The 21,534-nt window shown below is 43.8% G+C and overlaps 2 protein-coding genes and 2 pseudogenes across 8 annotated transcripts in view; 2 read left to right on the forward strand and 2 right to left on the reverse strand.

Moving 5' to 3' along the window:
• Window positions 1-8,836, reverse strand: part of AAMDC (adipogenesis associated Mth938 domain containing) — a 65,757-nt gene extending 56,921 nt beyond the window's left edge. For all 3 annotated transcript variants that reach the window (XM_054725755.1, XM_054725756.1, XM_008150010.3), the window contains exons 1-2: window positions 8,756-8,836; window positions 4,628-4,777 (exon numbers count right to left, since the gene is read on the reverse strand). In XM_054725755.1, coding sequence (XP_054581730.1) covers window positions 4,628-4,759 — 132 coding nt within the window. In that variant the 5' untranslated portion in view covers window positions 4,760-4,777; window positions 8,756-8,836. The remainder of the gene's footprint in view (window positions 1-4,627; window positions 4,778-8,755) is intronic.
• LOC103293691 (uncharacterized) lies at window positions 5,261-5,657 on the forward strand (annotated as a pseudogene).
• Window positions 8,837-9,028: 192 nt separating the features above from the next.
• Window positions 9,029-21,534, forward strand: part of RSF1 (remodeling and spacing factor 1) — a 127,293-nt gene continuing 114,787 nt past the window's right edge. For 4 of the 5 annotated variants that reach the window (XM_028158334.2, XM_008150009.3, XM_054724590.1 and 1 more), the window contains exon 1: window positions 9,029-9,488. In XM_028158334.2, the coding sequence (XP_028014135.2) occupies window positions 9,302-9,488 (187 nt within the window). In that variant the 5' untranslated portion in view covers window positions 9,029-9,301. The remainder of the gene's footprint in view (window positions 9,489-21,534) is intronic. The other variant, XM_054724591.1, reaches the window with a different exon arrangement.
• On the reverse strand, window positions 20,345-20,997 carry LOC103293621 (elongation factor 1-beta-like; annotated as a pseudogene).

Here is a 21,534-nt window from a genome sequence, read left to right on the forward strand (position 1 = left end):
TGAGAGACTTTGCTGAGGTGGAATCAACAAATGTACTTTGTTAGATGTGGTGGGGAAGAAAAATGGAGAAATAAAAATTGCCTCTGCTGTTTCCCTGTGTGGATAGTAGTACCATTAATGGAGACAGAGAACACAAGAGAGGACCTAGATACCTGGGTGGAGGGGGAGGGACAAGGAAATGAAGTCCATTTGGATATGTTGAGTTTAAGTTGCCCATGGCACAACTCATATGCAGATGTTCAACATGCGACTGACCATTTGGACAGTTTGGATGAGTGTTCAGCAAATATTTACTCTTCTTGCCCTCTTACTGTGGGCAGAATATACTTATATGTCCCATTGATGTTGGCGAACCTGGGGTGAGCAAAGGCTTGAAATGTATTGCTCAGTGAGGCTTATGCTTGTGAGCTTCATGTACCACAAGAAGAACAGATCCTGGCTAGCTCGGTGGTCCAAGGAGGATTAGAGACAGCGAGAGGAGAGCCCACCCAGCCAACTTGCAGACTGCAGCTTGAAGCAGAGCTGCTCCAGCTGGATCCACAATGATGACAAAAAGTGCTTATCAGTGTACATCACCAAGTCCACTGAGAATTCCCACTGATAGAGTGCTGTTGCAAAAAAAAAAAAGAAAAAAAAAAAAAAAAAAAAAAGAAAAGCTGAACTATATTACCATGTATTTAGAGCATACAAAATAATGAGAGATAATATCTCCATCAGTTGATGGCATAAACAAAAGTAGCCGTCCCAAGTAGTAAGAACTCCCTGAAACACTCGCAGGTACTTATTTCCCTCAAGGATTGAGTATTAAGCAGGACTGATCTATAAATCAGTGTTTCATGTCTAAGACTCTCTCTCTCTCTTTTTTTTTTTTTTTTACTGGATGATACTGCCTCAGGTTTACTGTACAAACAGCACAGGAGGACACTGCAGCCCAGGGGTCACAGCAGTCCCTCCTTCCTCACGTCGGCAGACAGAGGTCTCTACTATGGAGCCTTCACGGGGGCCTGGCCACCTTTGGGAACCTCAGGCTGAGCTGCAACCACAGTCTGGGCCTTGGTTTGAGCCTTAGTCTTGGACTTTAGCAAGCAGAGCCTGAGACCCTTGTGATGTAGGAATGATCACATTTCCCAAGTTTGGGGTGGGCAATGTAGGCAAGTGGATTGAGCTTGCAGCTGTCATGTCACCCTTTGGGATTTTGGGCTTGGCGTTCTTGGGCTTTACCAGGGCACGTGCACTCATGGCCTTGGCATTGCTGGCCTGCATCTTCTTCAGGACCTTCTTTTAAAAAAATTTTTAAAAATCTACATATATATCTATATCTATATATATCTATATATAATTTATTTCAGAGAGGAAGAGAGAGAAAGACAGAGGGATAGAAACATCAGTGATGAGAGAGAATCATTGACCAGCTAGCTGCCTCCTGCACACCCCACACTGGGGATCGAGCCTGACAACCTGAGTATGTGCCCTAACCAGGAATCAAACCATGACCTCCTGGTTCATAGGTCAATGCTCAACCACTGAGCCACGCTGGCTGGATAGTCATAATTTTTTTTAATCCTCACCTGAGGACATTCTTAGAGAGACTCAAAGACTTGTGGAACATCACAAAACATATCATTATGCTCATAATGGGAATCACAAGAGAGGAGAGAGATAGAAGGGAAAAGAAAAAATATTTGAAAAAATATTGGCTGGACACTCCCCAAATATAATGACAAAACAACTATGTACACATCCACAAAGCTCAGTATATGCAAAGTAGGATAAACCCTAAGAGAGCCACACTTAGACTTATCACAGTCAAATTGTTCAAAGTAAAAGACAAAGAGAGAATTTTGAAAGCTGCAAGAGAGAAGCAATTTGTCAAGTCCAAGAAACCTTTATAAGAATGACAGCTGATTTCTAATTAGTAACCAATTAGGCCAAAAAACAGTGGGATGGCACATTCATGGTGATGAAAGAAAAAGACGGTCTATCAAGAATTCTATATTCAGCCCAGCCAGTGTTGCTCAGTGGTTGATCATCAACCCATGAACTAGGAGGTCACAGTTTGATTCCTGGTCAGGGCACATGCCCATGTTGCGGGCTCAATCCCCAGTAAGGGGTGTGCAGAAAGCATCTGATCAATGGTTCTCTCTCATCACTGATATTTCTATCTCTCTCTTCCTCTCCCTTCCTCTCTCTGAAATCTATCCTAATATGTAAAAAGCCAGGGGCTGTCATGACCAAAACAACCAGATGGACAACCAAACAGCAGGCTGCATGGGGTGACAAGGCCGGCAGGGGGGTGAGGGACGACCAAATGACTGAACATCAGGCTGTATGGGGTGACCAGGCCAGCAGGGGAGGTCACTGGGGGGCGACCAGGCCAGCGGGGGGGGGGGGGGCAGTTAGGGGCAATCAGGCAGGCAGGCAGGTGAGCAGTTAGGAGCCAGTGGTCCTGGTGAGAGGGATGTCCTGGATTGAAGAGGGTGCAAGGTGGGCTGAGGGGACCCCACCCCCGTGCATGAATTTCATGCAGTGTGCCTCTAATCTACACTAATAAAAGAGAAAGATTCAAATTGACCGTACCTCCATAACGCCCACCAGCCAATCACGAGTGGGTATGCAAATTAACCCAACAAAGATGGTGGGTTAATTTGCATATGCAGGCATGGAGCAAAGACTGAAGGCTCTGGCCCGAGAGAATACTGAAGACTGAAGACTGAAGACTGAAGATGACTGAAGAGGCTTGGCTTCTCTGCTACGGTTGGAGCGGAGAAGCCAAGCCTTGCTGCAGCCAGAGCGGAGAAGCCTAGCCTCGAGGCTTGGCTTCTCTATTGTGGCTGGAATGAAGGCCTGGGTCTTGGGTGCCGGAGGAAAACTGGTGCTGGCAGCCAGGGGAAGAAAGGCCTATTGCACAAATCTTTGTGCAATGTGCCTCTAGTATATATATATATATAGAAGGCTAATATGCAAAGTGTCCCCACGGGAGTTTGACCGGGAGTTCTATCACTTGCTATGATGTGCATTGACCACCAGGGGGCGGCACGGAATGAAGGAAGGCCCCGGCCGGCAGCTGGAAGGCCCCAATCGGCCCTGATGGCTGGCCAGGCCTAGGGACCCTACCTGGGCACGAATTTTGTGCACCGGGCCTCTAGTCAATAATAATGAAAAACATTAAAAAAAAGAATTCTATATTCAGCAAAACAAAACTATGCTTTAAAACTGAAGGATTCCCTAGCTGGTTTGGCTCAGCAGATAGAGCCTGCGGACTGAAGGGTCCCTGGTTTGATTCCAGTTAAGGGCACATGCCCGGGTTGCATGCTCAGTCCCCAGTGGGGGGCGTGCAGGAGGCAGCCAATTAATGATTCTCTCTCATCATTGATGTTTTCTCTCTCTCTCTCTCTCTCCCTCTACCTTCCTCTCTGAAATAAATAAAAAATATATATTTAAAACTGAAGATCAATTTCCATCATTACAGCATGAACAGCTCCACCACCTGCTCTTAAGTGAAAATTAAAAGAAACAACAAAAACCAACCAACCAACTACTACCACCACCACCACCACCAACAACAACAAAAAAAACAGAAAAAAAATCATTCAAACAACAATAACAAAAAAACAAAAACAGAAACAAAAATCTTCCAAAGCCTTTGGAAATGATCCTTAGAGCAAACAGCAAATGAAGAAACATCTGTTAAAGGATGTCTATAAATATTTGGTAGGAAAGGTGAGAAATCATGGTATTTAAAGAAGGACTGCTGCCTGCCTCCCCACTCCACTGCTGCAGCTAAGAACATTTCTCCTCTCACCTTCCAGCTGGAAAGGTTTTTCCAGGGAGGACTAGGACTCCATTGTTTCCCGTCCTGCCCCCAGCTGTCTGTTGTGGGGCTAAGTCCCAAGTGAGTGTGGTTGAGAGGTAAGGTCTCCCTTGTTTCATCCAACCTCCACTCATGGAACACAGACTCTACCTTAGGTATTGCACACTGAGAATATTAGAGGAAGTGCAATACAAGGGAAATGCAAATTCAAACCACAATGAGAGAACATTTCGCACCCACTAGAAGGGGTATAATAAAAACAAAGCAAACAATAGTGAGTGTTGGTGTAGAGAGATTTAGAAAAATTGAAAACATCACACATTCCTAAAATCTAAAATGTAAAGTGGTGCAGCTGCTTTGGAAAACAGTCTGGCAGTTCCTCAAAAGGTTGAACATAGAGTTACCATATGACCCAGGATTTCCAATCCTAAGAGAACTGAATATTCTGTTTATCTGGAATGAATAGACACATCTACAGCAACAGAAAGTAGATTAGTAGTTGCCAGGAGTTGGGGGAGGGGAAGAATAGGCAGTGACTGAAAATGGTTATGGGGATTCCTTTTGGGGTGATAGCATATTCTGGAATTAGTAGTGGTAACTACTGCATAAGTTTATGACAATAAAAACTCCATTGAATTGCATACTTGAATTATATCTCAAGGAAAGGGAGAGAGAGAGAGAGAGAGAGAGAGAGAGAAGAGAGAGAGAGAGATAGAGAAAGAGAGAGAGCTACTTTTCACTTGGTCATTATAGCTTAGGATGGTGGAAATCACTTTGTTAGCCTTAAGCAGTGTCAACCAAACACTAATAGCTTACCTCAGTTCCTGTTTCTCTCCAATCCCAATCCCGACTTCCCCCTGGCCACACTTTGCAGTCCTTATAGATTTTAGTAGAGCCTTGTACTTTCATCTGCCCCCATGAAAGGGAAGCAATTTCAGGGGAAGACATAAGGAACTTAACTGAAATCTGAAATTTAAAAAAAAAGTACCAAATCAGTTATAAAGTAAGGTTGAAATAGTTCCAAAATGCAGGAGGTATACTATATAAAAATATATTTTTAAATATAATACTATCACTCTCTAATGCTAGCGCCGCCTCTAGCTCATAGAGCTCTAGCAGGAGGAGAAGGGAGGTAAGTAAGGAAGTCTCTATACCAGCGATTTTCAACTGGTGTGCTACAGCACACTGGTATGTCGCAAGAATTTTTTAAACATGCAATATCTGACTATTTAGTTAGGGACACTGGCTTCTTTTCCCTTAGACTGTCAAATAAAAAAATGACAACAGCCAACACAACAACAGCCGTCCGGTGTGACTAAACCAACATTATACCTATATTTTTTGTCAGATCGCCAAAAATTATAATATTTTTGGTGTGCCGCAGACTTTTAGTAATTAGTTTATGGTGTGCCATGAGATGAAAAAGGTTGAAAATCGCTGCTCTACACCATGGCTCCTACAAAGCAGACTGCTCACAAACTGACCAGTGCTCAAGCATTTGGCTACCAAAGCCGCTCACAAAAGAGTGCGCCCTCTACTGGAAGGGTGAAGAAATCTCACCGTTACAGGCCTGGTACTGTGGCACTCCATGAAATGATCAGAAGTCCACTGAACTTCTGATTCTCAAACTTCCCTTCCAGCATCTGCTGCGAGAAATTGCTCAGGACTTTAAAACAGATCAGCGCTTCCAGAATGTAGCTATTGGTGCTTTGCAGGAGGCAAGTGAGGCCTATGTGGTTGGCCTTTTTGAAGACACCAACCTATGTGCTATCCAGGCCAAACGTGTAACAATTATGCCAAAAGACATCCAGCTAGCACGCTGCATACGTGGAGAACGTGCTTAAGAATCCACTATGATGGGGAACATTTTATCCCTTTTTTAAAAATATGTTTTTATTGATTTTTTTAGAGAGGAAGGGAGAGGGATAGAGAGATAGAAACTTCAATAAGTGAGAAAAATCATCAACCAGCTGCCTCCTGCACACCCCCTACTGGGGGTCAAGCCCACAATCGGGCAGGACCAGGAATTGAACCAGTGACCTCTTGGTTTCTGGGTCAATGCTCAACCGTTGAGCCACACCAGCCAGGCAACATTTAATTCTTTAAAAAAATTTTTTTTCTCTTCTTCCTATTATTGGTTGTTCTGAATGTTAGCTATTTTTCCCCCCATGGGGTCAAAAGATACCTAAGTATATGATTGAAAGTGGAAAAATAGGGGAAATAAGGAATGGGCAGTTTTTCCATTTTCATTCGTGTGTGAATTTTTAAAAATATAAATGTTGGGACATAAAGCATTAATAATGCAAGTCAAAATGTTTCAGTGAACAAGTTTCATCAGTTCAACTTTATAATAATTAGAAACTTAAATTTTTCTGAACAATGCCAGTATTTGGATTTTTTAAAACGAGTAATTTCCTTATTATATATGCAAAATATAGTTAGCCATAATCCACTGTGAGTTAAGAAGCATTTTTCTCATTTATGTGGTTGTCACTTATTCTTTAGAGGTCTAATAAGTAAATTGTTATTCTTGGGATCCTGAAACATCCAGCCTTGGAAAGTAGATAGTATAATTACTTCTCAGACTGTGGAAGGAATTCTCAGGATATATATTTTTTTGGAGATAAAATGAAAAGGTGGAGATTTAGTTCAGCATGATGGAGTGAGGAGATTGATAACCTTTCCCCAAAAGCAAATATAAAGCTGGACAAAACTATAAAAAGTAACCACCTGGTACTCTAGAAATACTATTAAATGCATATGTATAAACTGAGCAGTGTTTATTTATGACAACCACTGAATTTCAGATAAGAACAGTCAGGTGTTTTGTTATTCTTGCCAGGGACCACTCCCATGCCCCCACATTGATTCTGTTGGCACAGAGGTTCAATGTGGTTGGAGCAGAGCATGAAACACAACAGATCTGCTGCTCCAGTCAGAGGAGGCTCACTTGATGTTAAGCACTATGATTTAAACTAGTGATCTTAGTGGAGGTGAACATGGATGACAGGTGGCTCTGGTTCCTTGATATTTGGGGCAAACAATGGATTGGGAGAGTAGGGAAGGATTTAATTGGAATTTCCCAGAGGTGACACAGCCATAGGGGAATAAGTTCTCCACATATCCCGAGTGGACAAAAGGCTGTGAGCATGGAGGGGGGGGGAGGAGGGGAGTTGAGGACATCTGTTATACTGTAAATAATAATTATTATATATATATTTTAATAATAATAATAATTAATATATATATATATATATATATATATATATATATATATTTTTTTTTTTTTTAATGCAGTGGTCCTGCCCGGTATGGCTCAGTTGGTTGGGTGTCATCCCGTGCACCAAAAGGTTGCTGGTTTGAGTCACGGTCAGGGCACATGCTGGGGTTTTGGTCTCCATCCACTGTGCAGAAGGCAGCCCATTGATGATTCTCTCTCATCATTGATGTTTCTCTCTCTCCCTCTCCCTTCCTCTCTCTGAAATAAATAAAATTATTTTTTTTAAAAAAAGAAACTGTACTTGAGTGTTCCCAAATGTTTGATTTAGCAAAGACTTCAAAGAAGCCTTTATAAATATATTCAAAGAACTAAAGGAAACCATGTACATCAGTATTCTTAAACTGCAATTTTCAAAAGTATTTGATATATTTCAAAAGAACATTTTTTTCCCTTTTAGAAAGGGTTTGAATATTAGAAATAAGTATTCTAGGTAATAAATTCCTCTTATAATTTTTCTCTTTTGATAAATGAGTATTTTTTCTTTCTTTAGATAATGAGAATGATGTTGACCATTATGGTTTTCCCTTTTTTTAAACCTAGAAATGCAGAACAAAATTCAACATTTAATTGTGGTAAGCATTTTTCTGTTCCCAATATAATTATTTGCCTATAAATTTCTTTATCTTTAATCATTAATTGTCCCATTTTACATGGTTATATTGTACCTTGCCTCAAATTCTTCTTAGGAAGTAGGTACTATGTAAGTTTTAAATGCCCATTGAAAATTTTGGCTCGAAGTAGTAAACTGTATAAATTATAGCTGGATTCAATCTACATTTTAGGAACTCCTTTTTTAAAAAGTACTTACAATGTGCCAGCGCATTGTGCTAATCAATTGACTGTGAATTATCTCTAGACCCTATGGTGTAGGCACTGTTATCACCCCCACCTTACAGAGGTTCAAAGAAATTAAGAATCTTCCCCAATGGTATCAAGAGGTTCTGTTAGGATTCAAGTCTGGCTGAATCTAAAGCTCAGGCTCCTGAACCATAATGCACATTGCATCTCAGGCTGTACATTCCATTTTGCATTACTGATGGTTTTCTGAGATTCTTTGTGGGAGAATGCTCACTGCTGCCCCCAACGAGGTGGAACCCTGTCCTCTGTCAAACTTTTTGCTCTTCCACCAAATCTCCTATCACGCCCGCCCTCTCAGTGCGAGTCCTAGCCCACCCTTTGCTCCCACCCCACAGACCAATCCCCTTAGACCCCAGCGTCTCCACGGAGCCCCTCTCCCTCACACCCAGGCAAGCACAGCACAACCCAGCCCTCTCACCCCTTGGTCCTCCTGCAGAGGTAGGTCCTTTCGGACTCTGATCTCCTGGCAGCACCCCAACTTTTCAGACCGGTGATCTCCGCAGAGCCCTGTTCCGTAGGCCGTCGTCCCCTAAGAGCCCTCAGACACTGTTTTTCCGAAAGCAAAGCCGCGAATCTTGTACCGCAGCAGAGAGCAAATACCCCTCAGCAAACTTCCGGAGACTTCCCCCTCACGCAGGCCCCATCCCAACCCCAAGTTAAGGACACCCCTCTACCGTACCCCTTTCCCACGTCCTCCCACAATCGTGCTGCTTCCTTCTTCTCTTTTTCTCTGATTCACTCTCCTGAACGCCCCTCACCACCTCGTGGCCCCTCTTTCAGTTCTCGGGAGTCCCCGGCAAACTCACCCAAAGCCCTCTCTTCAGGGAGTTGCGAACCCCAACCGCTCCGCGCTGTTCCTCCCGCCTCGGGGAGCCCGGGCCCTCGGATCTAGGTGTTCTCCCCACACGCCCCGCCCCGAAGGAGCCTAGGGCCCGTCGCCGCCCGAAGCCCCGCCCCCCGAAGTCTATTGGCTACCGTTCCTAGAAAGTCCCGCCTCCTCAGCTTCCAGCCCGCCTACCTGCCCGGCTTCCCTTGTTTTCATTCCCCCTGTCACACGAGGCTGTGAGGAACTCTGAGTGGGAGGAGCGAAGGCCCTGGAGGGAAGGGGGCGGGAAGAGGGAGGAAAGTGAAAGGCACTGAGCGTCTCTCTTTCCCCCGTCAGACCCGGCGCTCGACTGCTCCCGGCCGCCGCTGTATTGTGGGATCGCGGCGCCGCGCCGGAGGAGCTCGGCGGTGCAGGGGCGTCCACGAGCTAGCGCCTCCTGTCGTCTGTAAAGCCACCCTGCTATTCCTCGGCACCCCAGCACCCCCCCAACCCCCCCATCCCCTCCTCCTCCATCCTCCAGTTCAAAATGGCGGCGGCGGCGGCAGCGGCGGCGGCGTTGGCTCCTCCGGGCTGCCCGGGTTCGTGCCCCAACTTCGCCGTGGTGTGCTCCTTCTTGGAGCGCTACGGGCCGCTGCTCGACCTGCCGGAGTTGCCGTTCCCTGAGCTGGAGCGGGTGCTGCAGGCGCCGCCGCGGGACGTCGGCAACGGGGAAGGTAAGCGAGGGGCCCGAACGCCCGGCGGGAAGCGGCCCTGGCACGCTTCTTTCTGCTCCTCACACAACCCCTGGGCCGCCGCGACTCTTCCTTCCCCCCTGGGGTGCCGCTCCGCCCGGCCTGTCTTCCCTGCTCAGCCCCCGGGGGTCTCGGGCAGTGAGGAGGCGGGGCGGAGGCCCCCTAGAGCCACTCGGCCGGGCGCCGAGCTGGAGGTGGGGGAGTCGCGGGCTAAGGTGTGGGCTTGGGGCGGGGAGGGGTCATTGTGCTGAGCGGCTACCCCTGGGACTGCTACCCCGCGGCAGAGGCCGGCCCCCCACCCCGTCTCCCTCTCGGTGGCGGGGGAAGGGGAGCGCAGGTTCCGGCCAGCTTTGCGCTTTTCTCCTCCTCCTCCTCCTCCTCTCCCTTGCTCTGCTTCCCCTCCTCCCACCATCCTCTTGACCATCTCGGGAGAGGCTGGGCTCATCTCGGGGCGCCCCCTTTCTTTCCCTCCACCTGGGTGGGCGGGGGCCAGCGGACACTTCAGCTCTCCCTCTAGTGGGAACTCCCCGGAGAGAGTCGGCTCTCGTCCCTCTTGGCTTCTCCTCGAGGGCCTATTTAACCCCCAAAACTCCTTCCTGCAAGTAGGCAGCTTTGCTCCTCCCCCGTGGGAGGGGGGGTCCTCCTCCATGCTCGCTTTGGGGGACTAAGTCGGTTCACCTCCACTTTGGAGGCTAGAGGGTTAATTTCTCCTCCCTATAGTTTTTCTCTCCCTCTCCTCCACCCCAACACCACCCTCCCTACTTCTCCCCCCCCCCCCCATAGAAAAGCATCTCCCCACTTTTTCAGTCCCTTCCCCCTTCATCTTGGCAGCCAGGCTTAGGGGAAGAAGAAGTCGCCCTCCCAGTTGCCGGGTGGGGTGGTGAATATGTAGGCTGGAGGAGGGGCTCGGACGGAGGGGAAACAGTTGAAGAGGTGCTTGTTGCTCATGTTTCTCTCTGGTGCCGCTGGTCTATTATTGGTGTTTGCAAGTGGTGCTCCTTCCACAGAAGGCCACCGCGCGGGTGCAGGGCGCATGCTCTGCCCGGCCCCATTGAAACTTCCTGCTGCTGCTGGGTCTTTTCGCTGGAGCATCTCAGCGTTTGCGCCTGCTGCCTTTAGCCCTCACACTGAGCGCATACGCTCACTCCCTATTTATTTCCGATCCATGCTTTTTTTTTTTTTTTTTTCCTGGCACATTTCTTCCCTCAGAGAAGGTTTTTCTGTTGTACTCTGATCGTTGCCTTTATCTGGGAACAGCCCTTGGCTGGAGAAGAAACGTTTTCCAGATAGATCTTTTTATTTGTCCGTATTCGATGGCCAAAGTGGACTTGGTGTTGTACAAGACAGCTCTTTCTTTTCCATCTTCAATTCCCCATAGAAATGAAGTTTCTATATTTACATTGTTAGGAAGGGCCCAAGTGTGAAGTTCTTTAAAATATTACCTGTAGAGAAAATGATATTATGTTACCAGGGACCCAAATAAATACAGTAGTTTTGGTGCAGGCTTATATTTACTCTTTCTTGCCGAAATCATCTCTACTCTTAACAAACTCTGGCACATAAAAGGCTAATTTTTTATATAGTATAAAATAGGAGGGTGACTAGTTACATTGAGACTTTTATATAAAGACTTCCTATAGAATTTCTTTAAAACTTAAGTCCTGCAATGTAGCAATTTAGTTATTAAATTGTATTTACATTCAATTTCTAAGGAATTGGTCATTTTGAAGTAGAATGCCTTAGTTAGTAATTTGCTTTTAGGATACCCTGGGAAATGATAGTAATCTATCAGAGGGAAAATGTGGGAATTTGGGGAAAGGGATTGCTGATAAATTATTTTTGGAATTTACTTTGACCAAATTTAAAGGCACCTCTGTGATGTTATTGTATTTTGAGGAGTATACAAGCATGCTTGCCCCTCCATTCCTTTTAAGTATCTTGGCAACTGCATTTGGCTTATATTAATAACAAGATAAAATAATCAGAATCAGTTTAATACTTCATGTTATCTTTCTATCTAGAGTTGAACAATGGGACACCAGCTAAGTAAAAAATGGGAAATAATATGGGCTGAAAGATTATACCAGTGGGCTCAGCCACTGTATTTCCAACTACAGTATGTCTTGTCATAAGGTGGCCTAACAATAATTATTAATATCACACAATTCAGGATACTTGGCAAGTGAAAAGTCTCTGCAGGTGAAATGCCATTACTGTGCACAGCAAAGATTTTCATTTTCAGGCATTTGATGATGGTTAACCTACTTGAAATAATTGATGAAACAATACTGGTCCAACCAACAAGATTTGAATTGAGTCTTTCCGGAAGGAGTTGTGGTGTATTAGAAAGAATTAAAAGATATGGGTTTTAGTGTTGAACTGTGTAATATGTGGGTTGTAGTACAAATTACTTAATTTCTGTGAACCTCAGTTTCTTCAGTAAATTGAAATAATTTCAGGATCAAATGAAATGTTTCAAAAATCCTTTCGGCTGGGTTGCTCAGTTAGTTAGAATGTCCTCCCGGTACACCAAGGTTGTGGGTTCGATCCCCTGTCAGGGCACATATAAGAATCAACTAATGGCCCTAGCTGGTTTGGCTCAGTGGATAGAGGATCTGCCTGCAGACTGAAGGGTCCCAGGTTCGATTTCCGCCACTGGCACATGCTCAGGTTGCAGGCTCTATCCCCAGTAGGGGGCGTGCAAGAGGCATCTGATCAATGATTCTCTTTAATCATTGATGTTTCTCTCCCTCTCCCTTTTGCTCTGAAATCAATAAAAAAATATATATATATATATTTTTTTTTTAAATCAACAAATGAATGGGTGGAACAACAAATTGATGTTTTTTTTCTCTCTCCCTCCTCTAAAATCAATGAATAAATTAAAAAAAAAAATTCTTCATTCAGCCGAAACCGGTTTGGCTCAGTGGATAGAGCGTCGGTCTGTGGACTGAAGGGTCCCAGGTTCGATTCCGGTCAAGGGCATGTACATTGGTTGCGGGCACATCCCCGGAGGGGGGTGTGCAGGAGGCAGCTGGTCGATGTTTCTCTCTCATCGATGTTTCTAGCTCTCTATCCCTCTCCCTTCCTCTCTGTGGAAAATCAATAAAATATATTTTTTCAAAAAAAAGGGTAATAACTTTAAATAAATAAATAAAAATTCTTCATTCAAAACTCCTTTCATAAACCATGCACCTACAGATATTCTTGTATTACAAATTTTATTACAGATGTTTGTGAGATAGAAGACACACAGGTGTATTTGGAATTAAAATGATAAATTTTTAGCATGTGAGAAAGTGGTTTGAGCAGATATATTGAGCCATTATGCTCTTGATGAAAAGTCTGTTATAGTCAAGTGAGTTTTGCTTCTTATAAATTTAAGTATTTTTAAAACACAGTTCTTAATGCTGTTTAAAGGGTCCTAGTTTCCTAGTGTGGTTATTCCTTGAAAGGCACTTTTTTTTTTTGTAATCCTCATCCGAGGATATTTTTCCATTGATCTTTTAGAGAGAATGGAAGGGCGGGGGAGGAGACAGAGAGAGAGAAACATCAGTGTGAGAGAGACACATTAATTGGTTGCCTCCTGCACTCGCCCTGGAGCCTGCAACCAAGGTATGCACCCTTGACCAGAATCAAACCTGAGACCCTTCAGTCCCTGGGTCTGTCCACTGAGCCAAACCGGCAAGGGCTAAAAGGCACTTTTTAGCATACATATATATTCTTCCGAGTTGCCAATTTAGTACTTTTTACCTAGGCATTGTGATAGGTGTATCAAACATTTATGACATCCTTTGGAAGATACTATAGTTCTCTGTATTGCCCTTATTTAAGCACTTTATTATTTTTCCTCTAAAAATTTGTACATTTTAATTTGACATTGTGGCTTCAGCTTAGAATGTTACCTTCATCCCCACAGAGTCAATTATTAAATTTGGTTTTATAAACTACTTGTTCAGTTTTAATGATATAATAATAGCTGCCATTTATTGAGCATTTACTACGTGCATACAGCTCATTATTCCTTACAACTTTTTATTTGTTGTTGTTAATTCTCACCCGAGGATATTTTCCATTGACTTTTAGGGAGAGTGGAAGAGAGAGGGAAAGACAGAGAGAAACATTGATGTGAGAAGAACACATTTATTGGTTGCCTCCTGCACGAGCCCCTACCAGGGCCTGGGCCGGGGAGGAGCCTGCAACCAAAGTATGTGCCCTTGACTGGAATCTAACCCAGGACCCTTTGGTCCACAGGCGGACACTCTATCCACTGAGCCAAACCGGCTAGAGCTACAACTATTATCTGAGGTTGTTGGTATTATTCCTTTTTGACGGGCATAGAAGCTAAGGTTTAAGAGATTGATTCAGCTGCTTAATGCCCAAGATTATATAGTTATTGGTAGAGATTTCCAACCCAGGTCTGTTTGAGTCCAAGCCACAAAATTATATAATACCTTACCATGTGGCCATGTTTCCCAAACTTCACCACGGCACCCCAGGGTATTGCCACCAACTCTCAGAGATGCTGCTGCGAACTTTAAATTTTCAAGGGAGATAGAGCAATGCTTGACATCTCTTGGTTGCCTGGTGAACTACTAGCTTGAGAGAGTTCATGGTTTCCAAATTAGATTGTGCTACATTCCTTTCGATGACATAGCTTTGTGAGTTTTGAGGGTTCCTGTGATAAGATGCAAACACTGCATGAAAATAATTGTGGAACAGGAAATAAGGATAGCAGTGTCCAATCTGATTTCAAAGTTTTAGAAGTTGTGCAGTACCCAACTGTAATACAGATTCTATAAGTAGTAATTGTGGTTATTTACGAATGAATTTTTTTTTCAGCTAAGATAGGTTTGTTTTTCAAATGGCTGCTGAGAGTAAGTGGGACTGTTATTCTTCCTTGGCCTAAGGCTGCTATGAAGGAAAACATTACTGAAATAATGAGGGTAACATGAACCTAGAAAGCGTGGGAACCTGTGCTCTAGAGCAGCGGTCGCCAACCTTGCGGACCTCATGGACCACCAGTGGTCTGCGGACCACCGGTTGGCAACCGCTGCTGTATAGTCTGGAGACTGTCTTTGCGTTTCTAGGGCTAGAAAGAAAGGACTTTTGCATCTACTTTGCAGGGAAGAAAACCAAGGTGCAGAGATTGATTTCAAGTGTATACAGCTAACTGACCATTGGTGTTATTCAGACTGTTATTTGAAAAATTCACCTATATGCTGAAATTATTAGCAAAAAAAAAAAAAAGTTTTCTTGTTGATAGTCATTAGACTAGGAAAATGGTGTGCCATCTGAAGGTGCTGTTTTATCCCTTCCCTCCTCCCTCACATCTACTTTAACTCTCCCAATTCTGTGCTGTCTGGGCTTCCCCAGCTTCCTCCTGACCTGGAGGAGGATGACCAGGAGATAGAAACATAGTGAAAGTGGACATTAACTTTGTGGGATTACCAAGTCTCAAAGCTCCCAAGCATCTTTCCTCTCCTGGAAAGGACATTCTTTTTAATTTATCTTATTTTATTTTTTTAAATATATCTTTATTGATTTCAGAGAGGAAGGGAGAGGGAAAGAGAGATAGAAACATCAATGATGAGAGAGAATCATTGATTGGCTGCCTCCTGCACGTCCCCACTGGGGATCAAGCCCACAACCCAGGCATGTGCCCTTGACTGAAATCGAACCTGGGACCGTTCAGTCCGCAGGCTGTTGCTCTATCCACTGAGCCAAACCAGCTAGGACAGGACATTCTTTTTAAAGAGGAAAATATACTTTTTCATTCTTTAAAGATAGTCTTTACATGGTATTGTTTGAGACATTATATTTATCTAATAACTGTCTATTAAAGTATGTATGGATAATGTGTTATCATTCCCATAATTTGTACTATGGTTGACTGAGTTATTTGTCTAGGGCCGTGATGGGCAACCTTTTGAGCTTGGTATGTCAAACTTCGCCAAAAAACTGAGCATAACTTGGGTAGTGTGTCACTTTGAGGAAAAAACATTATTTCGCAAATGTTTCATCCTCAGGAGCAGCAAATGTTTCATCCTCGGCATGTGGCCGCCTCAGCGGCCGCGTGTCATTAGAAATGGCTACGCGTGTCAGTGCTGACACGTGTGTCATAGGTTCGCCATCACTGGTCTAGGGTAAAGGGTAAAGAAGTGGAATCATTATGGTTTTTTGTTTGTTTGGTTTTTTTTTTAAGATTTTATTTTTTTAGAGTAATTTTAGGTTTGATTTCTTTTTTACACTTATTAATAATTTGGGGTGTAACTCTTACAGTTAAAATGTCAAGTATGGATATACCTTTTCTATTTAACTGGAGTGGTGGCTGTAACTTATTATGTTCTCCCTTGCTGCTGCTGATTGAATTGTGTGACAGTAGTTTTTAGGTGTATTAGATAAAGTAGAAACGTGACTTGGTCATAACTGGAGCCACCATCTGTTGCTTTATACAAAAGATCTTACCAGATGCATGTGTTGGGAGTTGTGTGGGTCAACAGTGGTAGTCCATTGGTGGTAGCATTGCTGCAACCAGAACCTGGTTTCATGGAAGAAAATTTTGGCTTTCCCACCTTTGATAAAAGAAACATTCTTTGGGCATTTGGTAGATGGAAAGAGAGAAATGTATTTCTTCTCCATCCTTTTTGGTATATTACAAAATTGAGGTAACCAAAAGTTATGGAGGTTTGGAGGGAGGTTGCTGGCATTGTCCCAGAATCTACACTAATAAAAGAGTAAGATGCAAATAGACTGTACCTTCACGGCGCCCACCAGCCAATCAGGAGCAAGTATGCAAATTAACCCAACAAAGATGGCGGGCTAATTTGCATACACAGGCACTGAGCGGCCAGGGGCAGGGTGGGACGCAGGCATTCCTCTCTGCCCCAGTTGCTCTGTGTCTCTGGACAGCGTGGAAAGGCAGAAAGGCGGCTCAGGGCCGGAGCAAAGGCGGTGCAGGCAGCCAGGGGAAGGAAGGCCCATTCTTGCACGAATCTTCGTGCATCGGGCCTCTAGTTGGAAATAATAGGAACAGGATTTTTCTGGCTATATTGGGCTGATTAATGCAAATTGACTAACTTGTTTTTTAATTACTAAGAAGTTTGCCTTGAAGTTTATGTTAAACTAGAGGCCTGGTGCACGAATTTGTGCACCAGTGGGGTCCCTCGGCCTGTCCTGTGGGATCAGGCTGAAACCAGCTCTCCTATATCCCCCGAGGGGTCCAGGATTGTGAGAGAGTGCATGCCAGGCCGAGGGATCCCACCAGTGCACGATCGGGGCCAGGGAGGGACATGGGAGGTTGGCCAGCCGGGGAGGGACTGTAGGAGGGCTCAATGGCGTGTCCAGCCTGTCGGACTCAGTCCCGATTGGCCGGACCCCAGCAGCAAGCTAACCTACTGGTCAGAGCATCTTCCCCCTAGTGGTCAGTGCACGTCATAGCGTTATAGCAAGCAATTGAGTGGCCTTAGCATATCATCAGCATATTACGCTTTGATTGGTTGAATGCCCGACTGGTCAACCAGACACTTAGCATATTAGGCTTTTATTATATAGGATTCTTAACTGTTAAGAAAGGTAAGCATTGCCGAAACCGGTTTGGCTCAGTGGATAGAGCGTTGGCCTGCGGACTCAAGGGTCCCAGGTTCGATTCCGGTCAAGGGCATGTACCTTGGTTGCGGGCACATCCCCAGTAGGGGGTGTGCAAGAGGCAGTTGATCGATGTTTCTCTCTCATCGATGTTTCTAACTCTCTATCCCTCTCTCTTCCTCTCTGTAAAAAATCAATAAAATATATTTAAAAAAAAAAGAAAGAAAGGTAAGCATTGCCTTGGCTGGTGTGGTTTAGTTGGTTGGATGTCATTCTGTTCACTGAAAGGTTGCCCATTTGATTCTGGGTCAGGGCATATGCCCCCTTGGTAAGGGGCATGTAGGAGCCTATCGTTGTTGTGTCTCACATAAGTGTTTCTCTCTCTCTCTCGTTCCTCTCTCTCTAAAAATCAGTAGAAATATTTTTTTAAAGGTAAGCATTTATTAGCTACTTTAATATGTGTATTAATTATCTGCTATATGCAAGTACAATAAACTTTGTGGGGATTTTTCTTTTTGGTTTTGTTTTTCCTTTTTATTTAATTTATTTGAGTGACAGTGGTTACAAAATTATACAGATTTCGTGTACACAGTTCCACAACACATCATCTGTACACTGTATTTTGTGCTCACCACCCCAAGTCAAGTCTCCTTCCATAAACATTTATCCCCCCATACCCTCCTCCACCTCCTACCATCCCCTGCAAATCACCACACTGTTGTACTTGTCCATGAGTTTCTTTCTCTTTTTTGCTCAATCACTGCACTTCCCCACAAGCCCCCATCCCAACTGTTATCCTGCTCTCTATAAATCTTTCTCTGTTTTTCTTGTTAGTTCATTTTGTTCATTAGATTCCACATATGAGTGAAATCATATAATACTTGTGTTTCTCTGAATGGCTTATTCACTTAGTATAATGCTCTCCAAGTCCATCCATGCTGTGGCAAAAGGTAAGATTTCCTTCTTTTTTACGGCCCAGTAGTATTCCATTGTATAAATGTACCACAGCTTTTTTATCCACTTATCAACAGATGAGCACTTTGGGCTGCTTTTAAATCTTGGCTATTGTAAATAACACTGCAATGAACATGGCAGGGGGGCGTGGCATATATTCTTTCAAATTAGTGTTTGGGATTTCTTTGAATATATTCCCAGAAGTGGAATCGCTGGGTCATAAGGCAGTTTCATTTTTAATTTTTTTAGGTAACAATCTGCATCATAAGACAAGGCTACGATGGGGGCGTGGGCAAGTGAGATAGTAATTGGCAGTAGGGTAAGAATTGTTGTAATATTGCTATTATGCTGGCCTCAAAGGTCTCATCCAGGTGGACTGATTTAAAATCTGATTTGGAGGTAGCAGCCCCAGGTCTTGGTGAAGATTAGGTTGGATGAATGCTGATGCCATGGATTCAGATGGGAAAGGATGTATTAATTGAAGGTAGAACTTTTTAAAATATATTTTTATTGATTTCAGAGAGGAAGGGAGAGGGAGAGAGAGAGATAGAAACATTAATGAGGAAAGAGAATCATTGATTGGCTGCCTCCTGCACGCCCCCTACTGGGGATCAAGCCCGCAACCCCAGGCATGTACCCTTGACTGGAATTGAACCCGGAATCCTTTAGTCCACAGGCCGATGCTCTATCCACTCAGCCAAACCAGCTAGAGCTGAAGGTAGAACTTAAAAGAGTGGCTCAGTGGCTGGGCATTGACCTATGAACCAGGAGGTCATGGTTTGATTCCCAGTCGGGGCATATGCCTGGGTCTTCTACCAAGATTATTTAATCCTCACAACCACTCTATTACTGTAACTATTTTCACTGTATAAAGAACTTAAATCTTAGAGAAAAGTAACTTGTCTGGTTACACAGCATTAAAGAGTTGGAGGAAAATTTGATAGTATAATGATAGTTTATAGTGATGTGGGAATTTAAAACTGGGTAAATCTGGCTTCAAGAGCCCTAGTTCTTGACCACTGTACTGTCCCCTCAGCTATGATCTTATGATTGTACTATGATCCTCAGTACCATGGTCTTGGTCTGAATACTGAGCAATGATCTGAACTCTTAGGCTTCTGAGTCAGATTATAGCATGCTTTTCTACTCATTTATGCTATATACTTTTAAAAGTTCTAATTATATTAGTATGAGCATTATTATAAAAGATACTAGAGGCCCGGTGCACAAAATTTGTGCACTTGGGAGGGGTCCCTCAGCCCAGCCTGCGCCCTCTTGCAGTCCAGGAGCAGGCCTAAGCCGGCAGTCGGACATCGTTAGCGCTGCCAAGGAAGCGGGAGAGGCTCCTGCCACCACTGCTGTGCTCGCAAGCATCAGCCTGGCTTGTGACTGAGCGGAGTTCCCCCTGTGGGAGCACATTGACCACTAGGGGGCAGCTCCTGTGTTGAGTGTCTGCCCCTGGTGGTCAGTGCGTGTCATAGCAACTGATCGGTCCCAGTTGGTCCACTGTTAGGGTCAATTTGAATATTACCCTTTTATTATATAGGAGGATATATAGGATAGGATACTATTATAATGGGATGCTGAGATATGTGTATATTAAAAGTAAAGAAATGCAAATTCAAAGGTACAATTGAATGCCTTGAACAAGAATCTTTACCTGGCCCAGCCAATGTGGCTCAGTGGTTGAGCATCAACCTTTGAACCAGGAGGTCATGGTTTGATTCCCTGTGGGTTGCAGGCTCAATCTCCAGTAGGGGATATGCAGGAGTCAGCCAATCAGTGATTCTCTCTCATCATTGATGTTTTTGTCTCTCTCTCCTTTTCCTTCTTCTCTGAAATCAATAAAAATATATATTTTTAAAAAAGATCTCTTTATTGGTTCATCATTGCTTAGGACTGTAATGTTACTCAGACTTGGAAATAATTCTCTTGAATCTTTTTGAAGTAAGACCCCATCTCCTATATTGTAGAGTTTTGTGCAGTATGTCATCAAAGGCCTCCAGAGTTCGTTCCTCTACTGTTGTGAATTCCATTTATCCTAAATAAAAGAAGTGACCTTGTTTTTTCCTTTTAACTTAGTGTTTTTCAACCTTTAGTATACTCAGGTAATTTAATCAACTATTTCTGGCTACACATTAGAATCACCTTAGGGAATCCTTTTGAAAAAATACTGATGCCTTGGCCTTGTCATAATCCATAAAATCAGAATATTTGGAGATTGGGACCGTGGCATCAGCAATTCTTTTTTTTTTTCTTTCATGCTTTTATTTAAGGCCAATGATCCATGATGGGTTTTAGATCTTGCTGAAAGCAGCCATAGTCATTGACTGCACAAAGCCCTCAAAAGCCATGATCCGCTCCTCCAGTGTATCTGTTTCAACTATCACCTTCTGCACACTGTATTTGAAGTTTTTAAATTCCATACCCCACAGGAACCAGTTTAGAAGAGCCCCCAGTCCAAGCTGTCTGCTTGAATGCTCCTGACACAATGCTCTACTTTTGCCATATCTGACTTGTCATCCCCAAGTTCCATCTAATAAGATGGAAGACTTGGCAAAGAGCAGCTTTTTTGGCTTTCTTTGACTCAGACTGTGCAAGGTGTTCTTCTCTTAGCCTCTTCACTTGTTTGCTTTGCTCTTCCTCCTCAGGTCCAAAGATATCACTGTCATAATTGTTTTTACTGTCTGCAGCTCCACTTCCTGTTGTGTCTTCCACATTAGCGGGGCCATATTTGCTCAGAGCTTTCTTTACTCCTGACACGCTGGCCTTTTCCTTTTCATAAGACTTGATGTGATGATTATACCAATGTGGGGGGCTGGGGGGCTGGAGACTGCTTCAAATACTGCAGCATCTGTGATGGCACATACCCCTCCATGTAGCTCTTGTCCCCCAGGTAGTCGTTGAGCAACAGGAGGTTGGTGGGACTTCTCCGGTCTCCAAAACCCATAGTGTAGACTGACCTGGGAAGGTGGGGGCAGTAAAGGAAAGAGGAGTGCAGTCAGTCTTCCCAAGCACTAAGGGGGAAAAAAGGGGCACTGGCAATTCTGATGTGTAGCCAGGAATGTCTGTTGTCACCTGGTACTTTACTTCAAATTTTGTCTTAAAGTCTATTTTGTCTCAGTGGTACTATAGCACTCCAGTTATCTTTTGGTTACTGCTTTTCATGGTATATCTTTTTCCATCCTTTCAACTTCCTTGTGTCTTTAATTCTAAAGTGTGTCTCTTGTAAACAGCATATACGCATCATGTTTACATGGTCATATTTATATGAATCTAGTTATGTAAAAAATTATATAGAAGTGTAATTGCTTTGGGAACAGAAAAGAGCAAGTAACTAACTTTTTCCAGGGCATATCAAAGCATCACTGTAGTCATTATGGAAATTTGAGTGGTTGACTAGGAGATGGAAAAGCATTCCAGGTCGGGAACAGCATGGGAAAAGTCATAGAAGTGTGAAACATTTCGGATTGTCCAGGCAATTGTT

Source organism: Eptesicus fuscus, chromosome 13 (assembly GCF_027574615.1).
Source record: "Eptesicus fuscus isolate TK198812 chromosome 13, DD_ASM_mEF_20220401, whole genome shotgun sequence".
NCBI classification, from domain to species: Eukaryota; Metazoa; Chordata; class Mammalia; order Chiroptera; family Vespertilionidae; genus Eptesicus; species Eptesicus fuscus.